At 42.9% G+C, this 20,252-nt stretch overlaps 3 protein-coding genes across 3 annotated transcripts; 1 reads left to right on the top strand and 2 right to left on the bottom strand.

Annotated features, from left to right (window-relative positions):
* Nucleotides 1-394: 394 nt before the first annotated feature.
* T265_07554 (hypothetical protein) lies at nucleotides 395-9,846 on the top strand (the record flags this gene model as incomplete). The annotated part of the gene is made up of 3 exons (XM_009173104.1): nucleotides 395-493; nucleotides 5,804-5,893; nucleotides 9,667-9,846. The coding sequence occupies 3 exons, from the start codon at nucleotides 395-397 to the stop codon at nucleotides 9,844-9,846; spliced, it is 369 nt and encodes a 122-aa protein (XP_009171368.1).
* On the bottom strand, nucleotides 5,225-7,058 carry T265_07555 (hypothetical protein; the record flags this gene model as incomplete). Its single annotated transcript, XM_009173105.1, has 2 exons — nucleotides 5,225-5,476; nucleotides 6,033-7,058. One exon carries the CDS (start codon nucleotides 7,056-7,058, stop codon nucleotides 6,033-6,035), a length of 1,026 nt encoding a protein of 341 aa, XP_009171369.1.
* On the bottom strand, nucleotides 9,695-18,421 carry T265_07553 (hypothetical protein; the record flags this gene model as incomplete). The annotated part of the gene is made up of 3 exons (XM_009173103.1): nucleotides 9,695-9,841; nucleotides 9,917-10,111; nucleotides 18,308-18,421. 3 exons carry the CDS (start codon nucleotides 18,419-18,421, stop codon nucleotides 9,695-9,697), a joined length of 456 nt encoding a protein of 151 aa, XP_009171367.1.
* Nucleotides 18,422-20,252: the final 1,831 nt, after the last annotated feature.

The raw sequence follows: 20,252 nt of genomic DNA, 5'->3' as shown, positions 1-20,252 counted from the left end.
GCACCTATGTTACAGTGAGAATCACTAGCAGCCATATTTCTGAGGCGCTGGAGGTCTGATAACATATTGTGTTGGCTTACATTCGGGAACGATGTATAGTGATCAACTTGAATGTTCTTACATCATGTTCGACTGTGTTCAAGAATAGCGTTTCAGAGATTAACACTGCGACTTGATTTTTACACATTTTTGTTAAAAGAATTTGCCATCTCGAAACATGGATGCCCTGACGAATCCGCATCGGGGGAATTAAAAAAAGAAGTCTTCAGTTGCGGGACAAGGATTTCAATCGAAGAATCTGTCCAGCACTAGAGGCTGTTGTGGGCGGACCATGTATCATGCACGCTGAACAGCCGTTTGCCGAAGAAAGTGCTGATTTTCGTGTTAATTCGGAATGGAGTTAGTGCTTTATTGGGCAACTTTTGACACAGTAGAAGGCTGTGAAAGAGAGTACGAAAGGCCTGGGTGCTGTGGGTGCTACTTGCCTTCGAGAGTGAATTCCGCTTGATCCCAACGTGCAGGATTGCACATGCTGCAACATATGGTTGCTAACTGATCTCAGTGGCGTTCTTGTCAGTTTCCATCCATATTGCCTGAATGAGTATCTGGAGCTATAGGTACCTCGGAATGATTGTGTTCGGCTAACACCAAGTAACGTCTCCATTCATTTTTAATCCTTTCTTCACAGCAAGACTTTCAAATAAATTATGGTCATACGGCAGCGAGGCATCAGTTTTGAATACTGATGTTATGCCATTGAGAATAATAATAATAAGAATAATAATAAGAATAATAAAGTCGACTGACCTAATGACTATTCTGTGACATACACAAATGATCTGTAAAATATTTAGTCTATCACAACTACTATGTGCTAACCCAACAGTTCTACGGTCACTACTAGTTGCTTGTGTTATGCAAACATCGTGACGGGTTGGCTGCTAACTCAGTCGGTACCAATAGGTTCCTGTGATCTTACTGTAAATTTGGGAAGTTTTATAACATTTCCGTCGTTCTTTGGGTTTCGATAAGGAACAATTGTTGTTGTTGGTATTTCTCTGTTGGATCTCCTCTCAGAACACATCATAAAGTTGTGTGAGGTTCTGTTGACGAAACTGTACGTTGAACAACACGCTCAAAATGTCGAGTAAGTGGCCTAATGGGAGCGGAGAGATTAGAGGGGATCGGCGGCGGTAATCATATTTCGAATTCTGCATCTCCCACTCTAGAAACGCTTCCGCATCACGCTTCAGAGACACGGTAGTGTTCTGTGGCTTCGAGTGGTAAGATTCATTTCATGGGTTGCTTCCGCCTTGGAAAAAATTTAGATTGTCTACCTGGACTGCACAGAGGATTACTTCGTTGCTTGCTGCTAGCCTGCAGTCTCCCGATTGTTTTCAACGGACACAATTGTTTTACTTTCTTCAAGATTCAGTCCAGTTCTTCACCAAACCTAGAAACTTCGAAACAATTCAGTTCATTTGACGATTCGGGCTGGTGATCTTAAAATAAGAGCACAGATGGAAAGCTATGTAATGAAACATCCAGCTCGCTGACCAAGCAGAAGAATTAACGTGAAGTTTGAATCCCTCTCTCTCTCCATTTGCTCAGTGGGGAATTTCGATGAGCGCAAACTGAGCAATCTGGTCAGGTCAAGATCATAACATACATCTGAACGCGGACGTCACATCTGTCCAACAATTTCACTCACTGTCCACCATGTGCCTGAGTAATTACATTGTCTCATCCCTCCCCTCCTTGTCCAATATGCTTCAGTCTGGCGCGAATCCCCGAATAACTCAACCGAAAATGACCGCACCACGAGCCAGAACTGGATTAAATTTTGCTCATACGACTGAATCCAGTTCTGCACGTGGATCCAAAGGACTCAACTCACTAATGACTTTACTCGTTAGAACCGAAGGTGTCCAACCGTTATGAAAATAAATTGCGCGTCGACCTAGCCCCAACGGGTTGCTTACTACTTGGTGCACTGTCCTACAACGTCGGATAAAAATTGGACGACCATTTTGGCCTTATTCATTAATAAGTACGCATATCTGTCATTTAAAAGAACGGCTGGGTCCATTACGTTATTTGTATTCGGGTATACCTCGTGGACAACTGTGAAACACGGCTACAAATATGTCCAACCGTACTGGTTATCTTGGTGTTTGCTGTGATGTGAGTTGGTTATCATCGGGTTTCCGCGCAGCGGGAAATTTCCGGAATCTTGCAGGAACGCAGCAAATGGTAGGGAAATTCGAAGCTCAGTTTTCACGGACTGTTTGAATCTTCGACGGAATTAGTTGGAAATGCCGTATACGGATATCTTTGGCCACCCCATATTCTAGTAAATGAATAAATTAAAGCGATCCCAATTCCAAGGCTGCCTGAAAAAAGAAATCTAAAGGCCTCCGTTCTCTAGATCTGATAGTTTATCATGCGCCATCGGCTTGGTTGTAAACCCAACACTCACTAGCAATTTCGTGACCTAGATATTTAACGTCCAGCCTATTACCCCCAGGTAAGCACAAGTTGTCTGATATCATAACATGGCTCTGTGTCTCCGAGCCAGAAGTTTCTGGAAATTCCTGATACAACAGTTGAATTTCCGCGCTCGTTATGTCTGGGTAATATGTCACTATCTACTGCCTCACATATGAGCTTCTCACTTTTTTCATTCCAGTTACCCACTTTTTTGTAGCAAAGGCAGGCTTCTTCATGTTCAGAATGAAGAAAAAATATGTCTTGCGTCACACCCACAACATGATGGTATTGGGGGTTGTCGTCGCACAAAGGCTTATTTGACAAAACGAGCTTCGCTTTTCAAAACTTATTTTTTGAATAAAACAAGACGTGCCAAGTAAACAAGACACAAAATAATGAAGTTCTGCGCTCCCCCCTTCCAAAAAAACCTGGTGTACTTTCTAAAATCAATTTTTCAAGCGGTGAAATCTTCTGAAATAAATCATTGATTCCCGCCATGAAACATCCCGAACTTTTTTTACAGCAATTTCTATACCATGAAAGAGGTATTCTGTGTTACCTACTTCGTACCCACTTCTTTATTCCGTTCATGATATTCTTTAACTGCATGTGCTGTAAAAAGGTCGCCTCGTGTTTCAGTTGACATTATATTCTACTCATAGCAGTGTTTTTTCTTGAAGAAGCTCCACCTATAAGGCTTCTTTCTACTCGACAGTCCACGATCGATTTTCTCTTTAGAGCTCATCACGTAGGTACACTCCGCCAGTTTCCGTTAACTTTATGCGCTACTTCAACCCAACTTGTGTGGAAATTCGCGAAATAAGCTCATTTTAACATCAATCTGAAACTCAAAAGTTTCGCCCACTGGAAAAGGCCGAAAAAAGGGAAAAATGATCGTGGGTTGTCGAAGGGTTCTCGTCAACCATATGAGTGGGGTGTTACTTCAAAAAATGGAGTTTAGAGTGCACCTTTCGCACGACCAGACTTTTGGTACATCGTTCTTTAGTTTGTGCCTTTTATCCATAGACAGTATATGCACTTGTTAAACGGTCCCAATACACATCAAAAATTAAACTTGGGATAACGGATGATGCTTCGTTATTTATTTTATAGAGCCTTTACTAAATACAGGCAGATGATCGAAACTGACACTCCCGCTCACACGCTTCTTCCTTGACTACAGCTAATCTTCTGGTATCTTGTGGGCTAAGGATAAAAAGCGATACACTTTTTTGCAACCAGTAATAAAGATCACTCTAACTGTCCCTGGCCGCTCAAAGTTACCTCCCCATGAATAACAAGATGCAGAAGTCTCACTTTTGGTGTTTATTTAATGTGACATGAATTAAGTATCCAACCACTGGTATACTGAACGCCATGTCTCCCCTTTTTCCCTTGTAAAAGATACCATTCACATGAGTTGGCCTCTGCTGGATCCCATGAAATTTTACTTGGTATTTAAGGTTACCAGAACCCACCGAATAAGGCTACATTGGATTAGACCCTACGACAAACATTCCTTAAAGGAAAACTTTAATTCATTCTAGTACAAAAAAGACCATCTAAAATAGTAGCCTCTCCAAAAGGGCACACTTGCATGATTGAGTCCTTTCAAGGGACCATTTCAAAATACCGATCACAAATTGGTCTCTTCTGGAATACATCAGTAAAATGCACTCAAGGTGACTAATTGAACGGGATGCGTTGCATCTTGAAATAGCTAAACGAACCATTGTAGTCTGTCACCGGAGACACTATCTTCCTGCAGTACATACCAAGACACCCTAGTCCTCAAAATAGATCACCGTGTGCTACATGTGTGAAAGGTTTGGAGCTCCCTTGGAATCCTGATCAAACCATTTCCCGACAATATTTTGGGAACTATGTTCTTTAGGAGGAACAGAGGTACTACACAGGTTTGGTTTCGGATTAATGTGCCCTGGCATAACAGTAAAAGTATAGTTTTTTTCCAAAAAGTACTTAAATCTGGTTGATTGTAAGGGATGTCACGAAATAAACTGAGACTTTTGTCCTAACAATGTCTCCATTCCGAAATCATTTTTCCACACATCAAGTCAAATGCATTCCACCATGATACGCAACTGCCCCTATTATCTGCCTGCCGAAGCGTGAGTTAATCACACTGATGACCAGCCGCTCGTGACTGAATAACAGTGTTCAGACTAACAGACCAGAGGTCGTCCATACTGGATTTTCGTGAGATGCGCACAGCCGACCCAATCTGACTCACACTGATGCCGCTCGTGACTGAATGACAGTGTTCAGACTAACAGACCAGAGGTCGTCCATACTGGATTTTCGTGAGATGCGCACAGCCGACCCAATCTGACTGCCAGCTGATCACAGAGTTGCACCAATCATAAGACACGGTAGCGGGCCCAAATGTCGCTGCATTTGACTCGTATTCAGTTGATCGTAGAAATGCTTGGAAAAGGTCACCCACGGAAACCGAAACGTCGGGTTACAAAAACCTATTCCACTACGCTGCTTTGACCTTATAATTAAAAAATTTCCTCAAGAGTGAATCAACTTTACAGAGCGTTTTAGCTTTCCAGTGCAGACTAACTTTACTACAGAAGGAAATCTGAATTGCAAAATCACAAATCTCCACACACCACCAACATACGCTTATCATCTATACAAGTTCATAACAGACCGTTATCAATGACTACCGTCCCAGATCTGACCAATGAAACGAACTTCACGGTTGGATAAAATGTCAAGCAGTGTATTCACAAATTGAAAAATGAACAAATAATCAATGAGGGGATATAAATAAAACGATGGCGAAAATTCCGGCACCGGTGCGGCATGGGATTAGGTCGCAGTGAAGTTTATTCTCGGAGCTTCAATTACGGGTGATCTTTCTTCCGGACATCTGATACCCGGGTATCTGTTTGAGCCTTATCAAGAAGCTGTCCAAACCGAAATTCATCCTCCTCAAAACATGTCCTTGGAAATAATGCTGGAAATGGGGAAATAGTTCCTTCAGAGATGCTGATATTGCATGAAAACATGATACTGGAGTACAAATGCAAATGAACTAAGGGGCTGGTTTCAACTCTTGAAAATATTGTAATTTACCTCAAATTTGCCATTAGTGGTTTAAATTGACTAGAAATCATACTAGAGGACCGTGAGATGCGAAAATCTCGGGGGCGCATTCAACCAAGAGAATGTAGGGATACCTTAAAAATAATAATGTAACATTGGAAAGGGTAGGGAACGACGTTTTTGAGCCAAATTCCCATGTTCACACCGGATTTTCTTTTAAAATCTGCCAGTCTTACAGACCAGGAAGTCTGGTGAGGTGTTGGTGCACGTCCCGTCTGGCAGGGCACGCGACATCGCCAGGACACGTGGCACCTTGACGAACAGGTGGGTAAGTCATTCCGGTGTGAACTCAGAATGTCCCCGAAAGTTCCTCCCAACACCACAAATGGTCAATCACACAACTAAGCCAAGACAAAAAATGGGTGACTTACCAGAATTAACTACCTTGGCCAGGACCCATTGTCAAGTCATGTTTTTCTATGTGACCAATGCGTTTGTGGCTGAGTCAAGTTGAGTACCTCAGAACTTGGTTGATTTAGAATATCCGTGTAGTATGGGAACAAGCTGCTAAAGCTTTCTAACGAAGCCAGGAGATGCTTTCTTGGTGACACTGTTGATGTTGTGACAGGAGTAAGAAAACGACTACTTGTGCTGAGGCTAGCGTAACCAGATTCTTGTTGCGACCTGTCGTGATTTGTACATGGAAGCTGGAATTGCGGGAGTTTTGTGAGACGATCCAAAGTTCGTGGAGTCGAAGACGATGTTGTCTCGCTTGACCCATTGTTGTTACCCCAGTGTGGAGGGAATATGGGCGAAAGTGGTTTCTGTTTGACTGGTCTGACCCCGACACCTGTGTTAGGCTTTGCAATGCTCTCGGGGCCAGACCAGGAGGCCAGTCCAGTCGCTACACCCTGTACACCAAGCTGAATAGTCCTAGAAGTCCTTGACGAATCCGTTGAGCTATCCGTTTCATAAAGCTTCTTTTTGCTCAGTCCAGACGAACTGATGTTCACAGTGGACTCGTCCAGATAGACTTTATCTTGCCCGTGCAGTACTCGATCCAAGTGTTCTATGTACCAAATGGCTTTTCGAAGTGTGGAAATCTTGCTTAACTGTTCTCCTGAACGACTTGGCACCACAGCACGAAGACGCTCAAATCCCATGTTGAGAAGTTTGACGCGGTTTCTTTCTCTTTCGTTCCGACGAGACACGTAACCAGTTCTGGGGGATGATTCAGGCGCTAAGCCTGTCCGTTTCCGCGTAGAACATATATCCTTCCGATCAGTTTTCTTTTCTTGTTTTAACGACAAACTGGAGGTTACCGTGACTGGAGTTTGGTTACAATCCATTTGTGTTAGCGGTTTCCGTGGCTTTGTACGCGGTGGTTTCATGCATATCAGTTCATTCTCCTGATCCTGACCATTATCGATATAGGCTAGAGTACAATTCGTCTTCACAACAGGCTCCACTGACCTTCCAGTAGGTGCGAACATCTTTGGATCACCAGCGAACTGTCCAGTTGATTGAGGCGGTTGGTGGTATCGGGTACTGCACGGGCAAATGTTTGGTGGGACTAACAGCAAGTAATCAAAGCAGGGTGTAGCAATCGGAAAGGCCTAGTTTACAGGGTTTTCAGATATCCTTTTATAGGTATCAACACATTATCCCCTGACCCAAAGCAAGTCACATCCAGACTCTGCTTTCAAAGATCAGACATTATGTGATTGGTTGTTTCAAGATACTGCGGCTAAAGGGGGCGAATACTCGGCACGTGTTTGGTCTCATGTCTGCCCACCAATCAGCGTGTGTCAGTGTGCATGTGGTCAGTAGGCCACGTGGCCATCTGCTGCGTTCTATGATGCAGACTGTGTCCGATGCCAGTCACTGTGATCCGGGTGTAAGACAACCGTTCTCAAGATGCAGTTAAATGCTTTCTCTGCCAAGCTACTAGCAAGCTTCACGTTTCTACTTAACACGTTCATTGACGCGAAAATGAAAAAAAATCTGTGCATTCCGTATGACGAATAAAAACTCAGGATCCATGAGCAGTCTTCATAACGAAGATGAAAACGGCTTCTGCCAACTCCCCTCGTTAAAGTATGGATTGGAATGATTCATTTTGGTCATTGTACCACCCAGATGTCCCCACCTTACAGGCCAATCCTTTTTAGATCTCTTAGTGGCAAACAGATTGCGTAGCTGATTAGCGCGAAAGTAAACAAATTCAATTTAACGCGGAAAGCCTGAATTTGCTCACTACAAATAACAAGAAAGAAGATCAGGAATTCTGTGTGGGTTTACGGACTTTTATCGAATAACTTACCTAGGGCAGTTTTCGAACATGAGAGTTTTGCATGCGCTGTTGCATAAGCTGATGGTGAAATTCTACCAAGGGTATTCACTTCTGAGTGATTTTAATTTAGCAGCTTTTGGAACGGTCGGACCGAGGTTATGAACACCATGCAAGAGCTGTATCGATATTTTGGCACCCTTACGTGAAGTTGATGATGTTTCTTGCGGAGCGAGGCGAAGTAAGCGTAACGTGGGGGACAGGTAAATATAGGGCTGGAAATACACAAATAAAATGTCATTTTGACTGGTAAGTTTCATCTGCAAATCTCCTTACCACCGCTTAAATGACGCTGGCTCCTGTAAGTCATCATCGCTGAATATGTGACTATAATTTCGTGGCACCAGGTAAGTTACAATATGTAGTGAATAAAATAAATATTCCCACTATGGTTGGGAGGATGGCCGACCTCGCGATAGTTTGGTAGGTAATGCGCCGAATTGCACGCTGGAAGGTTCATAGTTCTAACCCAAACTCTGCATCTTGACTGTTTTTGTCTGGGTTTGGGCAACGTTGAAGTATATCAGACCTCGTGCATCCCTCAGGTGGGTGACATCTACGAGCCTGAAGGGTGTTACATTTGAACACTTTTTGTTCTGGTTACCCAGATGGCAGGGATGGAAGAAGAGAAAACACTTGGGATATTAAGAGCGCTACTAAGTGTTGCGTGGCCACCCGGATCAGAATCAATTGAGCAGCCGGTGATATCGTTCGTTAGGAATCCCGGCTATGCACATAATGAACTGAAGGGAACAAAAGCCGACAAATCAGCTCTTATGAATGACAAAGATGTATTCCCTGTTTGAAGGCATGACAGATTTTCCCTAAGTGAGGCAGAGATCAACCGTGATCAAACAAACGTTCATGTTGAGTTCTGAACGATTTTACTTGTAGGAGATATCTTCTATGAGGTAACAGTAATCTAACAGTACTATCATTCATCGCTTAGTTAATATGAAAATCGTATTTACTGTAAGCGTGCGGCGAATCATTTGATTTCGGTCACTGAGGAATTGTGCCTTCCAAGAGAGAATGGTTTCCAAAGGAAAATGATTTTAGACCGTTTCTGCGGTGGTTTGCTTATGGACGGCGGGGTGGTGCATGGGGGAGTCTGGAAGACGTGAATGCCTCCAGACCTTTTTCATCCACATAAATAAGGAGGACATATTCACTGTGTAAAGCTTTGACTAATGACATATCCTGTAAGGGTGTATGGTGTTCGATCACTTTGTGTTATTCACTATGCAGGCTCTAGTGCAAGTTGCTTCCGTGGACGTTTAGCAGGGTTTGTACAGTCATGCATCGGTCGGAATGTGCACGACTGAAAGAGCCACGGTTTGGGGACCGAGATTGCGCCCCGTCCAGCTGCCCTGTTGCCTGGAACTCCTTTTAATATGCATAATTAAATAAAAGGGGTAAAGCTGATCTATTCAAAGTAATTCAGACTTCCTAAACACTACTTAGTTGTCATCGAGCAATATCGCTTCGGGAATCTGCATCTGAGGCAAATAAAATCATACCTACCACCTTTCTGGATATACATTATCCAGTACGTTGCATTCGAGTTCTGACGCCTTGCAACTCAGCGCAGTTCTTTGGTGGGTGTGTCCTGACTAGTAGGAATCCGGTATGCATGTACTGCGTCAAATGCAAGGAGAGCAATTACTTGGTACAACATATCGGCAGTTATTATAATCATGGCGAGCTTCTCTGCCATTCTCCCGGTGGGTGTGGAGTTTACTAGTTTCTAGAGAAAGCGCGTTTTCGGTTGTGTAATGGCTACTTCCATTGAAGAATGCGTCCAGCACCAGAAGCTGCGTTGGTTGGGACATGTGTTGAGTATGCCGAACCATCGTTGGCCGAAGAGAGCACTGTTTTCCATGCCCAATCCAGAGTGGCGTAAGCAAATAATTGCCCAACCCTTGACTTAGTAGAGGAGTATGAAGGGGATCATGAAACGCTTAGGTGCTGTCGGTGCTAATCGCCTTCCAGGATAGGGACCGCGTGATCCCTACTGCGCCTGTTTGGAAACACTATAAGATATGGCTGCCAACCGATGTCAGTGGCCTTCTTGTTGTCAGTTTCTGTCCAGACCGCCTGAGTGAATGTCTGGAGGTATAGCGCCTCGGAATGATTGTGGTAAGCTAGCACTAATTCCCTTCCCCGTGCACTTTCTTTCTTTTCTTCACAATTAGGCTTTCAAATAAATCATGGTCGTACGGCAGTGAAGGATCGGTGTTGAACACTGATATCATGCTAATCATGATAATAGTGGTGCTGTGAATGAAACGCTCAGTTTACCACTCGAAGCCACATGACATTCGATGAAGCGGTAAGAGTAGTTGTGTGACTCCAATGCACCTTTGCTCCACGAGTGCAGGTGAAATACAAATATGTCTGGCCCTATGAAATGAAGTCACCACCAATGCATGTACGTGCTGTAGCGGACAGTAACTAGTAAAGTTGCGGTACTGTTCAGTGAGCATTGGTTTCTGATACGTAGAGCGAGACGTGGTATCACCCATATTTCTGGGGATCAAAACATCCAAGAAAGGAGGCTTTTTGTTCCCCTCAATTTCACAGGTGAAAGAAATGTTTTGGTGGAGAGAACTAACACAAGGCAGGTGTTCAGCCTGCATCTTACTGTTCGTGATGAGTAAAATATCACCATATCCATAAAAATGTTAGCTAGGGTTGGCTTCAAAGGCTCTCAATGGCAACATCATTAAAAGCCTTATAGCTGGACCTCTCAAAATAAAAAGTGATATTCTTAGTACAGAGTGAAATGACATCCTTAGGAGTGAGGACGAGAGGTTTGAAGGAACTTGGACCCCATCTAATCGCTCAAAATATCCACACATTCATTAAGGGGAGGGTTGGTAAAGAATGAATGCACGTCGAATGAAAGCACAATTTCTTCAGAGATATCAGCGTGTTCTGGGTGGGATATAAATTCATCAAGACCTTTCAAACAGTAGTTTGTGAGAATATCTACGCAAAATTTAGCCAGCCGGTGATAGGATGGGCCATTTACAGCTGAACTAGGCTCAATGGGTTTATGCGGCTTAGGAAGCCCGTAAAGCTGAAATAAGTGAGTATCAACAGATTTAGGCATATTCAAGTCATTCTGAGCGATGAAGCCATTCAATAGAAGAATGTATAACTTACGAGTAATTTGTTTCTTCCCAATTAGAAGGTTATCCGATTGAATACATGGGAGAAATTCGGATGCATTGGCTAAGACTGCGCTTCTTTCAAACACGTAATCCGCTCTGTTTAGGACAACAACGCCGGATCCCTTGTCTGGCTTGAGTATACCAACATTCTGATTTCCCTTCAGCTCCTGTAAGTGAGAGTGTATTGTTGGGTAACTCACGTCTTGGATCACATGACATCTGATCAAGTTCAAACATTAATGTGTGTTTTAGTCACCCTTCAGAATCATCATAACATGTAACTAGTCAAAGGGTTTGAAGTATTTTTGAAGCATTACTGATTAGCTGTTGATGCTCAGTACTGTTTATCCGAAAACACCTGGAAGTAACCCTAGGATTGTTCTTATTTCATTCATCGTATGACTGCGCTCCGAACATATGCCATCGTTCTATAGGATTTTCGCAAAATCATGATGTTTTGGAGGCATGTGAACTTACGAGACAGCGTCATTAGGCAACTTCGTCGTTCCGTCTACTCTGTTCGAATTGGTCATTAGACTCAGTGCCTCAAATGTAAGGTTGGATGCTTTAATCCTAGTACTGGTAATGCTTTAAAAAGCTTTGCAATTCTATCAGAATTAATCAGTCTTGCCTAGCTTGCGCCATATAAAAGCCGAGACCACCACCACCACAATTAGTGGGCCTATCATTCCTTGGGCTAGAGTTTTGTTTAGGATATTTGACGAACTATCGTACCGGATCCTGCTTTGATTCAAATCGTACCGAGTACAACCTTCATATGTGATCAGCATCCCAGTAAGCGTCAGCTACGTAGACAATACCTTGCGGCCCATTCTTACACTGAGACTCTCTTCGACCAATGTAATGCAACTTCAAGGATCCTTCAGGTACTCTCTATTTATACATCAGCGAGCATAAAAGTTTATGACCGAATCGTTTTATGAGCTATAAAATTTTCTAGTGAACGGTTCAGTAATCAAATTCAAAACTTGTGATGTTCGTATGCACTTTTGTATGCATATTGTTTTCTAATCTCTGGAACTCATTTACGCAAGAGTATCGTAAATACAAGAACTCCGTATTTGTCGCCTGTTGTTCTACAGATAACGATGAGCCTCCATTTGGTCGCTCTCACACACATAAACGCCTGTCATGCCTGATAGGACTCGATTTGTGGAGTTTTAAATGAAATTTGTCCGTAATTTATTAGAGAAGCAGCGGAGATCCTTTTTTACTGTTGCAGTCCAACCGATAGTGCAAGAGAGCACTAGTGTGCAGTCTTTTTGTAACGTACGAATTCCCACAACATCATCAACATTAACTCTGTCTGATGGTTGAAAGCCAGGCAAATATGCGCGGTACAAATGGTGGATCGATAATACAACGAAAAGAACAAGAGGAATTGTTACGCATACTACAGTTGGCCTTCTCTTTCAACCTGAATTCACTAGTTTTGTTGACTGATGGAAAAATTATAGTTTGTCATTTCTGCACTCCCGGAGTTTCAGGAGAAAATATGATTCAGCCTGTTTACGAAAGGCTTGTCTATGCGCATACACATCAACAGATAGGTGACCAGTTTGAATTTTACGGCGCATTCAGCCATTTGAGCATGAAATTGTCCTAACATCTACTATAAAACCCAGATTCGAACCCCACTACGCGCATTACGGACCAAGCCTTGTAACAAAGAAACAGTTTTGCTGAATCTGACGAGGAAAGTGACCATGGATAAATGTTGGTTACTATCTGGGGAAATACTAGAAAAATTGTCATGTTACATTTGGCCATGTTTCACCCAAAAGCTTTGGGAAATTGCACCGAGCGTTTTTACGGACAGCTATTTACCAAAGCATGTGTGACGATTTCTGAACAGGGTTAACGGCTTGAGACATCTATGACCTAATGTTGTCGTATATCTCGCATAACCTCGTCCCCATAAGTCAGGAAGCTGACATGCGAAATTCAAAGTCATCATTTGTCAGAATATGTTAAATCCCACGTGAATACCATCGTTAGTCTTTCCAGTGACTTCTTTCTCAATGGTGATACCCATAATAATTAACTAGAGAATGGTGAAGAATAGCCGCTTTATTGAAATCGGTCAATCAAACCGAAGTGCTAACCGGAATTAATCGTATTATTCACACACTAATAGACCGGTTTATCGTATCATGTCAGTAAACCAAGGAATAATGACAGATAGGGGGGATTTCATTTCCTATTCGTCAAACGCCCCCCCTCCCCGGTTCCCACTCGCATGATAAACGTGAATACGATTTGTATGTGTTTCTCATCCGTCAAATAACTGAACGCCGTCGAATACGCCATGCATGGATGACTAGATGGTAATGTGTGTTTGCGATGCGTAAGCGAGAACAACACAGGTTAGCGCTTCCCGCAAATCGGTAAGGGTGGTTGGGAAGCAAAGAGATGGGTCAGGCATTAATCGATCAACGGTATCGGCCCGCATCCTAACGTCAGACGAGCTGACGAATAAACTATAGCTATTTGCATAATACAGAGATCAACTATCACGAGCTGGACAGCAGTTGACACAGAAGGCTTTGATGTTGGGTGAAATGCTCATTGTGGGGAACCCGAATTAGTTCGAGCGTACCTGCTCGTCCACGGATCAGATGAACAACCGGACTCGGTAAACTGAATGAAATAACTTTAGCTAGGCACATACCATATCGTTTTTTCATATATATGCAGAATACGAGAGGAAAGTGACTTTATGACAAATCCATAAAAAGAAATCTTGCCGTTTCTGTTCTAGATTAGGTAACATTTATTGTTTGGCATAGCTATAGCCAGTGGATGAGTTAATCAATGCCCTCCATTTATTGAGCCGTGTTTTTGAGGTAACAGTTCTGTTTAACTCCAGAAGCGCTCTGATACGACACTACCTACAGATTCCACAGACAAACTTCAGTATCACAAAAGGGAGGTAAGTCAGTTTCACGTCTGTGAAAATTCGAGTGGGTTTAACGTATACTAGTGTAGCTGAAATAATATACTCGCCTCACATGTCGGTGGTTCAATCCAGATGAGCTCTAATATAAGTAAAAGTTGAGTCCATTGCATTTTCGTTTTGATGTGTGCTGCCCGGGAAAAGGAGGTCCAAACGAGAGTGATTTGAACACGAATTCTACTTTATGTAGCACACTACTCGCAAGGTTGCCGAAAAATTCCATAGTGCACAACCGGCTTTGATTCTCTTCTCAGGCAGGCGCAGTCCCCGAGTTCCCCTCAACCCTATATTTTATTTGAACCCAAATTGGACAGATTTCGAAAAACACCCTCATTTGCACAGAAATTTGGTCTCGACAGGAGACTCAACTGAATCCAACTAAATCTCTCGTTTAGGATTGTCTACTTCAGCTGAGTGTGATTCATCAGGCCGTGTCATGATTCGTTGGATACAAGTAGTGTGCTACGCCTGGACAATGTATTGCACCATTTCGAATATCGCACCAGCTAAAACATGAGGCTTCCTGGTTTCCCCTCAATATTTTATTTGAACCCAAATTGGACAGATTTCGAAAAACACCCTCATTTGCACAGAAATTTGGTCTCGACAGGAGACTCAACTGAATCCAACTAAATCTCTCGTTTAGGATTGTCTACTTCAGCTGAGTGTGATTCATCAGGCCGTGTCATGATTCGTTGGATACAAGTAGTGTGCTACGCCTGGACAATGTATTGCACCATTTCGAATATCGCACCAGCTAAAACATGAGGCTTCCTGGTGCAGCACATTTAGTTGAAGCGGACAGTAATAAGCGAGAGATCCAGTTGGATTCAGTTGAGGAGTCTCCTATCCATGATTGCCGCTTAGTCATTCTAGTTCCGTGAGAAGCCAGTCCTTGAACGTTGTAGACAGTGATATGGTGTATAAAAACAGATGTAACTGTTTCAGTTTTTCGGTGTACACACTAGTAAATATTATTCATTTGTTCATTAAACCATTGGTGAGTTGTGCCAAACAAAACGAGAGGAGGCGTGAACTGTTGAGAGTACGCTAAGCTATCAAATAATCTGGAATCATTCAACATTTAAAATGTAACCACGGTAAACTTTTAGCTTGAAGGGAGAGTCGAACATTCAGGAAATGGAGATAAACGTCAGTTGCTGAACGAAACCACGTGATCGCTTATGGTTTCTCCTTTGCGATCAAACTCTAGACTACAGATTCGAGAAACTAGTACCTTCATGGTGCGACAGAGTGATTAGAGCAAATTATCGGTGTGCCCTGGCATCGTTAACCTGGTGTACTAAATCCTGCAGCTTCAGCTAGACAATTTCGCTTTTTTTGGTTGCCGGGATGGTGGCGAATAGGCTTACTAAGTAATCTGTGCGATAGATTTCGATATTTTTCTAGCAGTGAACCGCTTCAACCAACGATCCTCGTGGCATCCATCGATATTGATTTTTTTCGTCACAAGGGACCCAAGCTGTCTACCAGGATAGATGGCGTTCCTGGGAGTGGATTCACCTAAATCAATTGCAGCATCCTCTAGAGAAGTAGTCTAGGATTTAAATACCATCATTTTGCCGTAATCCAATGGCTGAAATAAGACAAGCATATTCCGTTTTTGGCACTCAACGAAAAGTGAAACTTTAAAAAATAAGTCCCTGCTTGTTGTTTCATACAACCTGTTCATATTCGTCGTTGGACCCTATAAGCACAAAGAGTACTTTTGGCACAACTATACACCACCGAACATCGGTCCACTTTAGTACAGATCAAAGCATCGAACATTATGTTATCATGTACCGCAGGCATGCCCGTCCAACTGACGGACATTGGCGCATTGGACAAGGAAGGCGGTTCACGTGACAGTCTGTCAGCAGGTAAAAGAGATGCCAGAAGGTGAGGTGGTCTCTATAAACAGTATCTGAATGAAGGAACTCGTATGCCTATCCGTGGACAAAATTTTAATGAGTGCAAATCTTCCCAGATAGTATGGATGTGGTTATTAATACTTATTTGATCGCTCACCTTCATTGAGTTGTAGTACACTAACCCTTTAAAAAACCTGTAAACGGAAAACACTATGGTCAGGGGACGATTTTGTCAGCTATCAACATTCTCGAAGAAACGAGCCGGAAATATCGTACAGAAAAGAGTTTCACATCCTCAAAATGGGTGTTTCATCCCAAGCGGCGGCGTTTATAGCTGCTGACTTTGCATAATCAAAATAATGTTGAAGTGCAGCAAAGATAGTCGAACACTGATACAACTGAGGAAAGCACTGCCCAACGGAAATAGACTACCATGCGCACACTCTAGAGAACCTAATTAATTGGTACACATTCGAAAAGAAGCTATATGGGGGTATTTTTCAGACTCTGATGCGACTCAGCGTGAAGGTTACTCCATCCGACAGAGGCAGTGTATAGCTCATCGGATGTTTAGGCCGAGTTATCTTGCTTGGGTAAAATGTACATTCGAGTAGAAAAATTGATTCAAATGAGGTTGGAATCACTGATCGTTTCATAAAGACTATATTCGTTTTGTTGCTGGTCTGTTCGCCGAGCTTGGCAGTTGGATTGCAAGCGTTTCATCACCAATCGAAGTGACATCTTCAGTGCACTGACCAGCAGAGCACCCGAGCTTCCTACATTCCACAACATTGCTAAGGCTATATTCGTGTTAGTTAGGATTAAGACCCCCAGTAAGAACAGTGGGTTCATAGGGTGTCTTTGTGGGTGGGTAAGGGAGCTACTGTGTTCTGTGTACATGCAGAGGCGGTCGAGGTAACGGCTTTATCGCGTCTTGTTCAGTGCTGTTCAGTACTACTCATGATCGGCTACATGGTGAGTTTGACACAGATATCGTGTCTCTAAATTTGTCAATCATAGGGCACTTGATTTAGTTACCATGGAGACTGGTTCCTGTGGATTGACCCTTGGCGATGTTTCACCTTTTTCCAGATTAGTTTTGAATGAAGAGAAAAGTCAATGTATCCGCCTCGGTTTGCCCTTTTTTCCCCGATACAATACTGAGGCTAGTCGAAAAATGCTATTCTCTTGTTTTTCAGTTGTTTAAGGCTCACCATAACTGGTCTAAAATCTTCCCATTTTAACCTCGAACATGTTAGGAACGGCATTTTTTGCCTCCTCTCCGGTAGAAACTGAAATTTCAAAATTGCAGTCAGGAATGAGTGTTCAGAAAAATTTCTGCAAATTTTGACACGTTACAGTGAAGTCGTCTGAGCGTTATTCTCCCTAGTTTCACCGGAATACTCAACCTATTCGCCACACACTACATATTTCTAATTAAATGCCCAGATGCCCTCACGTGGTCAACATTGAAACCAAATTTGATAGTTCAACTTTTGAGATAAAGTCACGAAAGGACATCTTAACTGTTATATGAAAAACTATTAGTGAGGGGTTGCAAATATGCTTTTTACTTGCTGCACGCACTATTGATTTCCCTGTCTTTTCCTGAAGGGCAGTCTTGGACTACTTGTCAGATTATTGTTATCCCTAAAATGTTTTCATCCGTTGCGTTATACTGACTCAGAATTGTTTTTTTCACTCTTTCATTACACTGTCAGCCTGGTGAATTAATAACACCCTATCCATGTTTATGACCTTAACGACAATGGTTCAGTTTCAGACTTCCTTGATTTAAGTGATTGAGTTATGCCTTTGTTTTTGTGGCACGACGATTCAGACATTGTCCTGTGGTTCTTGTGGATGAGTGAATTACTGTTGTTGCGAGACCGTTTGAAGTACTGATTCTTAGCTGATAGTTCTAGTGATACAAATAGAAGGTTTGTCGTTTTTTTTCACTGGCTGCAGCTTACAGGTTCCGTTCTAGTGGAGGGGGATTCAACCTTTTTGTCATAAAATGTGGAAAGGGCAACTCGAGATAGCAGACGTGGAAAGCGCATTATTGTTTCATAATATTTACGCACCATGGATGTCCATTCCTTCCCTCTATTCTCGTTGTGTTCTACAACGGGGGTCCTAGCTTCACTCCGTTTTGTGTTAATGCACCTTCATTGTTTTGGTATTAGTTAAAACCGCTCTTTGACCTTCTGACTGCGTGTCTAGTTTAATACGATCACAGGTGCTTGGTCAGCTTATGGTCAATTTTTCTTGAGTCGGTGTGAATTTTTGGATCACGTTTGAATTTGGTAGTACCTAACTTGGTGTATAGGAGCCGGAGGATTTATAGTAGCGCATTTGTTGATACATCTCCACTAAGACGATTCGGCTTCTGGGGTTTCACGCGTAACTCGGCGTGGCCCATCTGATCGTTAGAAACAGTCATTAGTGGATTTTTCAGATACGGAACTGCAACAATCATTGCAAGATGTTTCCACGGTGAACTAATGATATCTCTCCTACTGGTGACAGAATGTTTGCAAACTGGAGCAGATCAACGACCATCCGAGTTGACAATATAAGACTCAGTGTGAAAATTTTGTTGACAGTTGGGCTAGCGGAAAAATGGACACGAACATGGTTTTCGCTGTACGGAGCAGATTATTGAGTAAGTTCTTCTTGCAAATAGTCACACTGGCTCTTCCCCACTTGCTTCCTTGGCAATAAACTGATTTCCCGGTATTTCATAAATTCATATTGAGGTGTGGTGATGAACAGCGAATCAGCCCTGATTCCCAATTTTTTTAACACGAGAGAAGTGTTCTTGCTTGGGGGAGGAGAGAGGGTGGGCTGAAGAAATTCTGGGGCTGCGGACGTAACACCTCAGGACATCACAACGAAATTCCAGGACTTCAAAAGTGGGGCCGAGATAGCTCAGGTGGTTAGAGCTCGAATTTACTGACCGAAAGGTCCGTGGTTTGAACCCGACCTCTGCTTCTTGACTTCCTCTGTCTAGGTTTGGGCAACCTGGCAGTATCTCAGCCCTTGTGCATCTTTTGGGTAGCATGGCAGCTGGGCGCCGGAAGGGTTTTACGGCTTTCTTTACTGTAATAGTATGGACGCGGGAGTATATGACATGCTGTTACCTGGATATAATGAATTTTACGGGGTAAGAGTTGACTCGGAACAACTCGAAATGCACTGCTATTTTTCTGCAGACAGACTGAGAGGACTCCTTGGTTTTCTTCAGCCAGTCACACTCTAAAAATGGGCCAAAAGTAAACCACTTAACAACACAGGATTAAGTTGAAGAAAAATTGCTGAAAACAGCCTGTGTCTGAGGATCATATTTTCCGTCGACTGAGGTATCATTGAAACCCCAGCCATAACCAAATTGACATGTACTTAAGTAGATCATTCCCCATTGTGTGGTTGTAAAAAAAGCATTCTTCATTGAGCTTAATTAGTGTCTGGTTATTTGGACATGTGTCTCGAATGAGGGGAATAAGCCACAAAGGCAAGCTGTCAGAAAAAACAGTGATTTACACGAGGAGATCCGTTATACATCGGATCGCAATCCACGTGACAGTCTCCATCACCCCCTTATCTCCCATCAGCGAACCCATATGTCGTTGTTTTTCACGCTCATGGGAAGTAGATGGACGCGCCTGTGTGTGTGTGCGTTTGGTTAGACGTGTCGACGTGTGTTTGTGTGTTGAAAGCTACGCAATGGCGACAGAATGGATAAGCAAGCACGCGCTATCGTCTACCCCACAAATCCCAAAACTATGCGGTAACCGTATCGCTGTTTGACTAGAAAAACAAGACGGGAATTAGTATACTCGATCCTACTGAGTGTCTTAGGGTCCATCGGGTCAACAGAGAAAGCGCAGTTTTGTCACCAGTTTGGTCAGCGCGGTTCTCGACCGGACGAACGCAGTAATCCTCAATATGTTTGTCTAACCGATAGGATCTGAATCCATTCGGTAGCGGGAACCCTAGATACATTTCGGTTAATATTTAGGCAGATAAGATCATCTTGAAAACCTTAGGTCTTGGTTGACCTGCATGCACGGCACCAAACAACTCTACGGAATAACATCATAATCTTTCTCAATAGAAACGATGCTTTGTGCTAGAGTAGCTTACTTACTATGGCAATACTGTTGAGAGTTAACTCAATTTCATTGATGGACGTAGTTACTTGACTTAGTTCTTCCATCTTCTCTTGTACGATTCCCAATCGTTGGTTCCTCTGAATTCTCCGGCTGTCACACAACACTTGAGGCGTACGGAGCGACGAGTGAGTCTAA

This window comes from Opisthorchis viverrini, assembly GCF_000715545.1.
Source record: "Opisthorchis viverrini unplaced genomic scaffold opera_v5_174, whole genome shotgun sequence".
NCBI classification, from domain to species: Eukaryota; Metazoa; Platyhelminthes; class Trematoda; order Opisthorchiida; family Opisthorchiidae; genus Opisthorchis; species Opisthorchis viverrini.
Note: the sequence above shows the minus strand (reverse complement) of the source record. Positions and strands in the feature narration are given on the sequence as shown.